Source organism: Solea solea, chromosome 21 (assembly GCF_958295425.1).
Source record: "Solea solea chromosome 21, fSolSol10.1, whole genome shotgun sequence".
NCBI classification, from domain to species: domain Eukaryota; kingdom Metazoa; phylum Chordata; class Actinopteri; order Pleuronectiformes; family Soleidae; genus Solea; species Solea solea.
The window spans coordinates 19,941,122-19,954,950 of record NC_081154.1 but is presented as its reverse complement, the minus strand read 5'-3'; the positions used below and the strand labels follow the sequence as shown (position 1 = coordinate 19,954,950).

At 44.5% G+C, this 13,829-nt stretch overlaps 1 protein-coding gene across 4 annotated transcripts in view; it reads left to right on the top strand.

The window, feature by feature from the left end:
- The window catches only part of LOC131448155 (glutamate receptor ionotropic, delta-1-like), a 179,160-nt gene extending 166,292 nt beyond the window's left edge, over nt 1-12,868 (top strand). For 2 of the 4 annotated variants that reach the window (XM_058620310.1, XM_058620312.1), the window contains exons 16-18: nt 2,184-2,424; nt 7,623-7,746; nt 9,880-11,035. In XM_058620310.1, coding sequence (XP_058476293.1) covers nt 2,184-2,424; nt 7,623-7,746; nt 9,880-10,337 — 823 coding nt within the window. In that variant the 3' untranslated portion in view covers nt 10,338-11,035. Of the gene's footprint in view, nt 1-2,183; nt 2,425-7,622; nt 7,747-9,879; nt 11,036-11,603 lie in introns of those variants that run through there. The other 2 variants (XR_009234158.1, XM_058620313.1) reach the window with 2 other exon arrangements.
- Nucleotides 12,869-13,829: the final 961 nt, after the last annotated feature.

Genomic DNA, 13,829 nt, shown 5'->3' with positions numbered 1-13,829 from the left:
ACTCTGTCACTCAGTCATTAAAGAGACCTGTTCTCCCAGAGGTGAGCACATTCACCCTGTCACCACACATTCACTCTGTCACTCAGTCCTTACAAAGACTTGTTCTCCCAGGGGTGAGCATATTCACCCTGTCACCACACATTCACCCTGTCACCACACATTCACTCTGTTAGTCAGTCCTTACAGAGACCTGTTCTCCCAGAGGTGAGCACATTCACCCTGTCACCACACATTCACTCTGTCACTCAGTCCTTACAGAGACCTGTTCTCCCAGAGTCAAGCACATTCACCCTGTCACCACACATTCGCCCTGTCACCACACATTCACCCTGTCACCACACATTTACCCTGTCACCATACATTCACCCTGTCACCACACATTCACTCTGTCACTCAGTCCTTAAAGAGACCTGTTCTCCCAGAGGTGAGCACATTCACCCTGTCACCACACATTCACTCTGTCACTCAGTCCTTACAAAGACTTGTTCTCCCAGGGGTGAGCATATTCACCCTGTCACCACACATTCACTCTGTCAGTCAGTCCTTACAGAGACCTGTTCTCCCAGAGGTGAGCACATTCACCCTGTCACCACACATTCACTCTGTCACTCAGTCCTTACAGAGACCTGTTCTCCCAGAGGTGAGCACATTCACCCTGTCACCACACATTCACTCTGTCACTCAGTCATTACAGAGACCTGTTCTCCCAGAGCTGAGCACATTCACCCTGTCACCACACATTCACTCTGTCACCACACATTCACTCTGTCACTCAATCCTTTACAGAGACCTGTTCTCCCAGAGGTGAGCACATTCACCCTGTCACCACACATTCACTCTGTCAGTCAGTCTTTACAGAGACCTGTTCTCCCAGAGGTGAGCACATTCACCCTGTCACCACACATTCCCTCTGTCACTCAGTACTTACAGAGACCTGTTCTCCCAGAGGTGAGCACATCCACCCTGTCACCACACATTCACCCTGTCACCATACATTCACTCTGTCACTCAGTCCTTATATTGACCTGTTCTCCCAGAGGTGAGCACATCCACCCTGTCACCACACATTCACTCTGTCACTCAGTTATTGATTCACACAGTCACACATTCACCATTCACTCAATCACACGTTTACTCAGTCAATCATTCACACCTTCACTCAGTCACACAGTCATTCACCAATTAACTCAGTCACACGCACAGACTCACACTTATTGTGAAGGAACTCGTCAAAATAAAAGTCTTTTGTCGACTGATTATTTTTGAAATCTTGTCGTCGTCATCGATCGAACTCTCACTGATAAGCGCTGTAATTACCCATAATGCATCACTTCAGTAAGAGAGCGATGCCTCATGTCGAGCTTTTGTCCAAGTTGTTCTCTGTCAACGCTGAAAAAAAGGGAACGAACACATGAACTCATGAACACATGAACACATGAACACATGAACTCATGATCTCATGAACTAATGAACACATGAACACATGAACTCATGAACTCATGAACACACGAACACATGAACTCATGAACACATGAACTCATGATCTCATGAACACATGAACTAATGAACACGTCACATGAATGAATGAATATGTCACAAAGACACACATGACTCAGGAAAGATGAAGCTCCCCCTTGTGGCCGTTTAAAATCAATCACTTTCACATTGTTACATTCTAATCCTAATTCTGTGGTTATATTTATATTTATAACAATTATGTTTGTTTTTCTGGTTTTTGAGAGTTTGATAACTTTCATATTTAAAACTATTATAAATAATAATATTTATATCACTTTATTTGGGTTTTTCATGTTGATTTTTAATGATTGATCTGTTTTTTCAGATTTGATCATTTATATTTCATGTTATTTTATGTGATTATTAATGAATGACTGTTGAATGAATGAATGAATTTCCTGCTTTTCCTCATGATGAAAAACACAGAAAATCATTATTGTTATTATTTTATTATTTCATGCTTGAAAAAGAGAAAGAAACGAAAAAAAAATCGATACAAACAAACAGAAAATAATCCAGAAGAAAAACCTGGAAACTAAATATCATTTCCTACATCCCATAATAAACCACATTAAAACTGTTTTAATCATCTTCTAAAAATATTAACTCAGCTTCTCTCTCCTTGTCCTCTCTGTCCTCTGTCCTCCCGTCTGTCCTCCCCTCAGGATCCTGGAGCTCCAGGATAAAGGAGACCTGGACATCATGAAGCAGAAGTGGTGGCCTCGCACCGGTCGCTGTAATCTCAACACTCATGCCGGCTCCAGTCCCGACGGCCGCTCCCTGCGCCTGCACAGCTTCGCGGGTGTCTTCTGCATCCTGGCCACCGGGCTGCTGCTGGCGTGCCTGGTGGCGGCACTGGAGGCGTGGTGGAGCAGCAACCGCTGCCGGCAGGAGCAGCCCAAAGAGGTGACCGAGGTCAGGGCGCGGCGGCCGGGCCGCTGGGGGGAGGACACTGCCACGCTCTACTTTAAGGATCCAAACGCTGACGTCAGCCCCGACTTAGTGGAGCTGCAGTACACGCAGCTGTAGACAGGGGGAGCTGTAGGAGAGGCAGGGCAGACAGGACAGAACAGGCCACTGATTGAAATCAAATTTGGTCTTTTTTTTATTATTATTCCCCTCATTTTCTTGTGTTTTTTTCCGTCCATCACGTCCCTCCAACCTCAAACTAACTTCACTGTTCTCAGAAACTTTGACTAACATACTCATATAAACCCCCGCCCATGAGTCTTTTTGACTCCGCCTTCATTCTTTCTAATTGGCTGTAGTGAGCGCAGCGACAGCAGCTGGCTATCGCGAATCCGATCACGACCACGTTCAGTGGTATTTCAGTTCAGCGACTGTGTCAGACGTTCAGCTGTATTTCAGTTTAGTGACTGTGTCAGACGTTCAGCTGTATTTCAGTTCAGTGACTGTGTCAGACGTTCAGCTGTATTTCAGTTTAGTGACTGTGTCAGTCATTCAGCTGTATTTCAGTTCAGCGACTGTGTCAGACGTTCAGTGGTATTTCAGTTCAGCGACTGTGTCAGACGTTCAGCTGTATTTCAGTTCAGCAACTGTGTCAGACGTTCAGCTGTATTTCAGTTCAGTGACTGTGTCAGACGTTCAGTGGTATTTCAGTTCAGCGACTGTGTCAGACGTTCAGCTGTATTTCAGTTCAGGGATTGTGTCAGACGTTCAGTGGTATTTCAGTTCAGCGACTGTGTCAGACGTTCAGTGGTATTTCAGTTCAGCGACTGTCAGACGTTCAGTGGTATTTCAGTTCAGGGACTGTGTGGGACGTTCAGTGGTATTTCAGTTCAGCGACTGTGTCAGACGTTCAGCTGTATTTCAGTTCAGCGACTGTGTCAGACGTTCAGTGGTATTTCAGTTCAGCGACTGTGTCAGACGTTCAGCTGTATTTCAGTTCAGCGACTGTGTCAGACGTTCAGTGGTATTTCAGTTCAGCGACTGTGTCAGACGTTCAGCTGTATTTCAGTTCAGTGACTGTGTCAGACGTTCAGCTGTATTTCAGTTTAGTGACTGTGTCAGTCATTCAGCTGTATTTCAGTTCAGCGACTGTGTCAGACGTTCAGTGGTATTTCAGTTCAGTGACTGTGTCAGACGTTCAGTGGTATTTCAGTTCAGCGACTGTGTCAGACGTTCAGCTGTATTTCAGTTCAGGGATTGTGTCAGACGTTCAGTGGTATTTCAGTTCAGCGACTGTGTCAGACGTTCAGTGGTATTTCAGTTCAGCGACTGTGTCAGACGTTCAGTGGTATTTCAGTTCAGGGACTGTGTGAGACGTTCAGTGGTATTTCAGTTCAGCGACTGTGTCAGTCGTTCAGCTGTATTTCAGTTCAGCGACTGTGTCAGACGTTCAGTGGTATTTCAGTTCAGCGACTGTGTCAGACGTTCAGCTGTATTTCAGTTCAGCGACTGTGTCAGACGTTCAGTGGTATTTCAGTTCAGCGACTGTGTCAGACGTTCAGCTGTATTTCAGTTCAGCGACTGTGTCAGACGTTCAGCTGTATTTCAGTTCAGTGACTGTGTCAGACGTTCAGTGGTATTTCAGTTCAGTGACTGTGTCAGACGTTCAGTGGTATTTCAGTTCAGCGACTGTGTCAGACGTTCAGTGGTATTTCAGTTCAGCGACTGTGTCAGATGTCCAGCTGTATTTCAGTTCAGCGACTGTGTCAGACGTTCAGTGGTATTTCAGTTCAGCGACTGTGTCAGACGTTCAGTGGTATTTCAGTTCAGCGACTGTGTCAGACGTTCAGCTGTATTTCAGTTCAGCGACTGTGTCAGACGTCCAGCTGTATTTCAGTTCAGCGACTGTGTCAGACGTTCAGTGGTATTTCAGTTCAGCGACTGTGTCAGACGTTCAGTGGTATTTCAGTTCAGCGACTGTGTCAGACGTTCAGTGGTATTTCAGTTCAGCGACTGTGTCAGACGTTCAGTGGTATTTCAGTCCAGCGACTGTGTCAGACGTTCAGTGGTATTTCAGTTCAGCTGTATTTCAGTTCAGCGACTGTGTCAGACATTCAGTGGTATTTCAGTTCAGCGACTGTGTCAGACGTTCAGTGGTATTTCAGTTCAGCGACTGTGTCAGACGTTCAGCTGTATTTCAGTTCAGCGACTGTGTCAGATGTCCAGCTGTATTTCAGTTCAGCGACTGTGTCAGACGTTCAGTGGTATTTAAGTTCAGCGACTGTGTCAGACGTTCAGTGGTATTTCAGTTCAGCGACTGTGTCAGACGTTCAGCGGTATTTCAGTTCAGCGACTGTGTCAGACGTTCAGTGGTATTTCAGTTCAGCGACTGTGTCAGACGTTCAGCTGTATTTCAGTTCAGCGACTGTGTCAGACGTTCAGTGGTATTTCAGTTCAGTGACTGTGTCAGACGTTCAGTGGTATTTCAGTTCAGCGACTGTGTCAGACGTTCAGTGGTATTTCAGTTCAGCGACTGTGTCAGATGTCCATCTGTATTTCAGTTCAGGGACTGTGTCAGATGTTCAGCTGTATTTCAGTTCAGCGACTGTGTCAGACGTTCAGTGGTATTTCAGTTCAGCGACTGTGTCAGATGTCCAGTGGTATTTCAGTTCAGCGACTGTGTCAGATGTCCATCTGTATTTCAGTTCAGGGACTGTGTCAGACGTTCAGCTGTATTTCAGTTCAGCGACTGTGTCAGGCGTTCAGTGGTATTTCAGTTCAGCGACTGTGTCAGACGTTCAGCTGTATTTCAGTTCAGCGACTGTGTCAGACGTTCAGTGGTATTTCAGTTCAGCGACTGTGTCAGATGTTCAGCTGTATTTCAGTTCAGCGACTGTGTCAGATGTCCAGCTGTATTTCAGTTCAGGGACTGTGTCAGATGTTCAGCTGTATTTCAGTTCAGCGACTGTGTCAGACATTCAGTGGTATTTCAGTTCAGCGACTGTGTCAGACGTTCAGTGGTATTTCAGTTCAGCGACTGTGTCAGACGTTCAGCTGTATTTCAGTTCAACGACTGTGTCAGATGTCCAGCTGTATTTCAGTTCAGCGACTGTGTCAGACGTTCAGTGGTATTTCAGTTCAGCGACTCTGTCAGACGTTCAGTGGTATTTCAGTTCAGCGACTGTGTCAGACGTTCAGCTGTATTTCAGTTCAGCGACTGTGTCAGACGTTCAGTGGTATTTCAGTTCAGCGACTGTGTCAGATGTCCAGCTGTATTTCAGTTCAGCGACTGTGTCAGATGTTCAGTGGTATTTCAGTTCAGCGACTTTGTCAGACGTTCAGTTGTATTTCAGTTCGGTACTGAACCATTCTTTCAACAAATGATTCTAATGATTCAGTTTCACCCAAAACAACACGTCACTAGTTTGTTTATGTAGAAAAACATGTCACCACAGTGATATGATGACTCCGCCCACTTTGAGGAGGAGCTACGAAGTCACGGAAAATGACCCACACTGTGTAGAGTCAAGCTGAGCCAGGACTGTGTGGTGGAAAATTGCCATTTGTGTCTTGTGTCGCTTGCTGTCCATGGTGCTGAAGTGGACAAAGACAAGTCCACAGTTTGTCTCTGAGACAGATCAGCAGGTTCATGTAGTCATTTCATTAAAGAGCAGCTAAATAAATATCAAAGCTGCTGAAACAGAACCACACAAACATTTCCTCAGAAGAATGATGCTGTAGAACAGATCTAATCACTAATTCATCATAAACACTGAACGTTTTTTCTGATCCCAGGAACAAACACACAACACTGGAATAATTAATACACGACCTCTGCTGCTGTAGCCTGTTATATGTACTTTGTTTTAAGTTTTAAAAACTCATTAAATATGCATTATACAGTATGTCATACAATCACTAACTGTCCTCAGATTACACACCTGGTTGAAATCTACAGTCTATGGTTGACACACGGGAAAAATAACTTGTTCATGAAGACTCAGGTTTAGACGAACAGCGTTAACTGCATTTAAAAGACTGAGACGCTGTTATTATGCCTCTCATAATAACATGTTATTACATGTACAGTACATGTTATTACGTGTTACTACATGCAGCAGTTTAATCCCAGCAGCAAAAACATGTTTAATCCCAGTTGCAGTCACAGGTTTAATCCCAGTTTAATTTCAGTTGCAGTCACAGGTTTAATCCCAGTTTAATCCCAGTTGCAGTCACAGGTTTAATCCCAGTTTTAATCCCAGCTGCAGTCACAGGTTTAATCCCAGCAGCAATTTAATCCCAGTTGCACTCACAGGTTTAATCCCAGTTTAATTCCAGTTGCAGTCACAGGTTTAATCCGAGCAGCAATTTAATCCCAGTTGCACTCACAGGTTTAATCCCAGTTTAATCCCAGTTGCACTCACAGGTTTAATCCCAGTTTAATCCCAGTTGCCACATGTGGTAACACAACATCACATTTAAAATCTGTTACTAAGTACATTACGTGTCATTTAGCAGACACTTTTATCCAAAGCGATTTACAAGGGAATTGAGTACAACCTGCCAGGGGTGGAGTTGAACTTGCGACCATGAAGACTTTTGCACACAGGGTACCGGTCTTAACCACTGAGCCACTCCACCCCTGTAAAAGTCAAAGTAAAAGTCAAATCTATGACAAAACGTTTGTATATGAACAAAGTGTGAAGTTAAACACGTGAACATAAACTGACTTGAGACCTGTGTTCATACAAGCTCCGCCCCCTCACCACACCTGGACACACACACACACACACACACACACAGAGGAAACAGGCTGTGGTCATGTGACATGGATCCATAAACTAAAGTGTGAGCAACGCAGCGTCCAGGTGTCCCTGTCTCACGTCTGTCAGTGTGGACACTCTGTGTGTGTGTGTGTGTGTGTGTGTGTGTGTGTGGACACTGTATGTGTCTGTGTGTGGACACTGCGTGTGTCTGTGTGTGGACACTGTATGTGTCTGTGTGTGGACACTGCGTGTGTCTGTGTGTGGACACTGTGTGTGTGTCTGTGTGTGGACACTGTGTGTGTGTCTGTGTGTGGACACTGCGTGTGTGTGTATGTGGACACTGCATGTGTGTCTGTGTGTGGACACTGTGTGTGTGTGTGTGTGTGTGTCCTTCTCTCATGTCTCTGCTGTGTCTATGATCTCGTGCAGGTCACTAAGGATTTCAGACTGGCCAGGGTTTATAATGACATAACAGCTGCTTCATCGGAGGGGAGGAGGGACATGTGGACAGACAGAGAGAGAGGCTGGGATGAAGCAGAGGCTATTGATACAGGTCAGAATAGAACTCGTACACAATGATCCGATCAAAGACAACACAGTGACAATGATGACGACAACAGCAGCCTCATATTTGACTTCATAATTATGTATTTAACCACACTAACACTGAAAACCCATGTCATGTGTTCATTTTCTTTCTTATCTATTTTTTTTTAAACTTCATTTCCATTAAAACTCCCACAGTTCCAGCCTCCACCACTAGAGGGGGCTGCAGTTTAAAATGCACACGTTTCTTTTCAGTTGAACTCTCGTGTTTCAGCTTCACTACAAACTTTGGTTAAATGTTTTTTCTTGATTTAGTCAAACGTCTGTGTGAACACGTTTCATGACCTTTGACCTTATTTTCCCGCCTGTCGAGCAGAATTGAATTAACGACTGTGTTTTTAAATAGATTATTTTTATTAATTTATGAACAACAAAGTAACTGTCGCTGCAGTCACAGGTTTAATCCCAGCTGCAGTCACAGGTTTAATCCCAGATTGAATCCCAGCTGCAGTCACAGGTTTAATCCCAGCTGCAGTCACAGGTTTAATCCCAGCTTGAATCCCAGCTGCAGTCACAGGTTTATTCCCAGATTGAATCCCAGCTGCAGTCACAGGTTTAATCCCAGCTGCAGTCACAGGTTTAATCCCAGATAGAATCCCAGCTTCAGTCACAGGTTTATTCCCAGATTGAATCCCAGCTGCAGGCACAGGTTTAATCCCAGGTTTAATCCCAGCTGGTTTGATGTTTCTGACGTGAACTTTAAAACTTCCATCTTTGTTTTTGAGTAATTGTTTGTCCTGCAGTTCAGTCTCTGGCCACAGGGGGGGGACATTTACAGTCTTTCCGTGTACATAAACATGTTTTGGTCAGTGGATGTAACTGCACACAGACCACCAGGGGGCAGCAAACACTGGAATCATCATCGTCCTCCATGTTTGATTGTACACGTTAGCATTTAGCGCTAACGCCTTTCACAATAAGAGCCAAAGACATTTGAACGCAGTTCATGTGTTAATGAATGAATGAATACGTGTGAACACATCACAGCTCCTTCATGTTTGTTTGTGTGTGTGTGTGTGTGTGTGTACTGCTGCTTCATACATGAATGTGTGTGTGATAATCATTAACAGTGTAAATGAGTCATGTGACTAAAATCATCGTCAAAGTTTGAGCAGAAAAAAAATGTTTGTTGTAAAGCAAAAAAAAAGATCAGAGACACGAAGATGAATATTTATGACGACGATCTCACCGCGTCCACACTGTCCACACTGTCCACACTACTACTGTCCACACTGTCCACACTACTACTGTCCACACTACTATTGTCCACACTGTCCACACTGTGCACACTGTCCACACTACCCACACTACTATTGTCCACACTGTCCACACTACTACTGTCCACACTGTCCACACTATCTACACTACTACTGTCCACACTACTACTGTCCACACTGTCCACACTGTGCACACTGTCCACACTACTACTGTCCACACTGTCCACACTATCTACACTACTACTGTCCACACTGTCCACACTACTACTGTCCACACTGTCCACACTGTGCACACTGTCCACACTACTACTGTCCACACTGTCCACACTATCTACACTACTACTGACCACTGTCTGTGATGTTTTGAAAATCCGGCTCACTCCATTTTATTTGAAAACTCTGTAAATGTAAAAACAATCACTTACAGTAGTTTTCAGCTTCAAGGACAGAGAGGACGAACACGTCCCCCAGAGGGGACAAGACAAGACAACAGAACAAGGCCAAACTAAGAGCAGCGGGCCATCGTCATCCGCTGCCTGAGATCAGGATTAAGTTTAACAAACTCATTTTCTCAGATTAACTTTTGTCTCATGTTTAAAGACATTAGACACGTCTTTGTTTAAAGGCATCCAGGTGTTTCCATGGTTACCGACAGCTTTACAACAAACATGCTCAGTCCGTTTCTTCAGTTTCTTTTTTAAACTTTAGGCCAAGTTTGATTTCAAACTAAATGTGACAGATGTTTGTTTCTGTGGCCTCAGTTCAAACGACGTCCTGACGTCTGAGACACCGGCCTGTCGCCAATCTCAGCCTCTCTGTCCTGTCCCTCCTCCTCCCCCTGTCTCCTCCTCCTCCTCTTGTAGGACAAGGAGGTGAACCTGGAGCAGGTGCACCGCCGTATGAACAGTCTTTTGGACGAGGACTTGGCGCACAAGCAGATCCCCGGTCCGTCTATCGAGATCTCTGCGCTGGACATCGGCAGCATGCAGCCCAGCCAGGCCTCGCTGGCGTCAGGGGCGGAGTCTGTGCGGAACTACCACCACCCGCCCTCGGGCCTCGCTGTGACCACCTTCCTCCCCGGGGAGGGGGCGCCGCCTCCTCCTCTTCCCCTACCTCACCATGGGGGGACCCTCAGCAGGACGCTGGCCCCGCCCCCGGGCGTTGGCAGCAGCACGCTGCCGCTGCACCACCCTCTCAGCGGCACCATGCAGTGCAAACACCGGGCCCCCAACGGGGGAATGTTCCGCCAGAGTCCTGGCAAGACGCCCATGCCAATGTCCTACCAGGGAGTCTCCGCAGGACCCAGACCAGAAGCCATTGACCCCGCCCACAGTACGTCCATATAGTGCTACAGGCAGGGGGCGGGGCTTAAGTGGGACAGGACATGGTCGAACTGCGTCACCGGTAACTTGGTGTCTGGACTTTGGTTCTGGATGTGAATCAGTTCTGAGTGGAAAAATATTATAGACGACAAAAAAACAACAACAAAAAAAAAACGTACAAAGGTAAAAAAAAAATTTTGTATTTCATGACCTGTTAAAAAAAGGCTGTCATTTTTCTCTGTAAATACCAAGAAAACGGGGTGAGATTGAGGTCAAAGTGTATTTTGAATATTCTCAATTTTTGAAGTTGAGTTATAAAAAAAACAAAGAAAAACTGCGATAAAAACATCCGTGCGTTAAAGAAGAAATGTACGTTAAAGAAATAATACGTTAAAGAAGAAACGTACGTTAAAGAAATTGTACGTTTGAATGGCTTTGTAAATTTTGTTCCATATGAAACAATGACGCGGGTTCATTGTGATTGTTTTTTTCTAAGTGCCGAAATAATGAAACGATGTCTCTCCACAGATCATCCATGTAAACGATTACCCATGATGCACCACTGTAGGGACATGTTAGTGTTGAACACAAACCCAAATATATAAAATTATATCATTGGACGAAAAATAATCACCTTTTTATTATTTGTATTGAATATATAATATACGTTGTTTCAAATGGTGAATAGTTTGACACGTGAGGGGAGGGGCTACGGGGGAGGGGAGGGGCTACCGGGGAGGGGAAGGGACAGTTGAATTTTTACCTGATTCATATTTTACACAAAAACGACTCGTTTCATTTTATATAAACTTTTCATTTTTCACATGAGACGAATGTTCGTCTGCGATCAAACCAAACTGAACCCGAACTCCTGCCTGGATTATTCCACCAGGGGGCAGAACATTTTATATAAGTCACACGACTGATCGCAGAATCACAACCAGTCACGACTCTCCTGGAGCTAATGCTAAGCTAATTGCAACACACACACAGTAACTTTTGTCCTGATACAATGTTGCGATGTTGGAAGAGTCTGGAGTTCAAATATAGGGTTAGCGTCGCCAAAGTCTACGTCTATTTGCGACTTCACGTGAAGTTCGTACGTGATCTTGTGGTGAGTTTGGTGTGAACGCAGACTAACACTCTGAACGAAGAAAAAAAGTCGCGACATCGTAAACTGATCCGTTTTAATACGAGTTTTCTTCTGCAAAGTTTCACAGTTATTTTAATTTGAGACTCCTGATATTTCCCATCATCCCTTGCAGGAATGTCGGCGATTCTTTCCCATTGACTGTTCGAAAAAACTAATCGACGAAAACTTGTCTTTTGTTCGTAAAGTGCGATTACTGAGCGTCCTGAGGAATTTGGACTTTTTAGTTTGTGTTTGTCAAAGTGTCTGAAGATCCTCCTGAACCTGAAGACCCTCCCGAACCTGAAGACCCTCCCGAACCTGAAGACCCTCCCGGACCTGAAGACCCTCCCGAACCTGAAAACCCTCCCGAACCTGAAGATCCTCCCGGACCTGAAGACCCTCCCGAACCTGAAGATCCCCCTGAACCTTCACTCACATCATCGATCACTGACGATCACAAAGTTAATCAAAACTTTAACAAAGTTCACAAACATTTGTTTGATCTTCATACATATCTCCAGACGTAGATGGACAATGATGGACCATAGTGTACCATGATGGACCATGATGGACCATAGTGTACCATGATGGACCATGATGGACCATGATGGACCATAGTGTACCATGATGGACCATGATGGACCTGAATGTAAACTGAATGTCCTTTTAAATTAAGAAATCCACAAAAATAATCCCTTCTTCTGTCAAACGGGATTAAAATAAATGAAACATCTGACTTTGTTCCTTTTTTTTTGACAAAACCAGCCCTGAACCAGTTCTTGATCTGGTTCTGTCCTCGGTGCTCAACATGAACCCACAGGTTTTTCTTCTCATGAGGAAAACAACGTCGTGTTTTTAACGTTTATGTTTGAAAGCTGATTAGAGTTAGAAGCAGGGAATTCTGGGTAACATGAGGACATATGGAGTTCTGGGTTCTGTAGAACAAGACCTGGTCGCTGGTGGTGGTTTTGGTCCAGATCAGATTATTTAAGATTAAAAAAACAGATTATTTTTATTTTCCTGTTTTCTTGTTGTTGTTGTTGTTTCATTAAATCTAAACAATAAAGTTTTAAACTGTCTCAAAAAGAAAAAGGTTCATAAAATAAAAAAATGAAGTATGTGATCACATGACGTTCAACTCACCGCGTGTCCAACAGAGGACGAGGACGAGGACGCTTCTCTCTTCAGAACAGACTGTTTTTGCTCTCGTGAACTTGTTTTCTCACGTTTCCACGACAACGCGACGGACAGCTAACGATGCTAAACTCCAGCTAACGTCAGAAAACACCAAGTGTCAAAGCGTAAAGTCTGTCTCTGTCCATTTAAGGGAAAACCTTATTTTATTTATGAATATGCTGCTTGGAGTTTCTTAATCTTTAATAAAGAATATGATTTACACTCTGTGTCACAGTTTGTCACGAAAATATCAGCGTACGTCAAAAATATCCAGTCAAACATCGTAAAAAATCAAAGTAAAACGTGATGAAGAATTCCAACTATGATTTATTTGGGTTTTTCAAAAGCAGCAGAATATCGTTCACGTCTTTATCTTCACTGTTACACAAACGTTTGTAAACCACTCACTCACACACGCACACACACACACACACACACACACACACTCACACACACACACACACTCTCACACACGCACACGCACACACACACACTCACACACACACACACTCTCACACACATACACACACACACTCACACACACACACACACACTCTCACACACGCACACGCACACACACACTCACACTCACACACGCACACACTCACACACACGCACACACTCACACACTCACACACACACACACTCACACACACACACACTCTCACACACATACACACACACACACTCACACACACACTCACACTCTCACACACACACACTCTCAACACGCACGCACTCACACACACACACACACACACACACTCTCACACACACACACACTCACACACACACACACACACACACACACACTCTCACACACACACTCACACACACACACACTCACACACACACACACACACACACACGCACACACACAGGAGCTGTAGATCCACTGCTGCCTCCAGACACTGTCTGATTTTGTCACTTTTGAAATATTTCATTATGATTTAACTCAGTGACACAAAGTGACCACACGAGGCAGCAGAGGACCAGCAGCTAAAATCCCTGATTTTCTCGATGGACTTTGGTGTGTGAGAGTGAGTGGTTTACAAACTTCATTTTCTTGTTGGAAAAGACTGTTTCGATGCTGAAAACAGGCAAAACACAAACATCATGAATCAATAACTGGACTGTTGGTTCAACACAGTAACCATGGCAACAGCCAGAAAAGCATCAAATA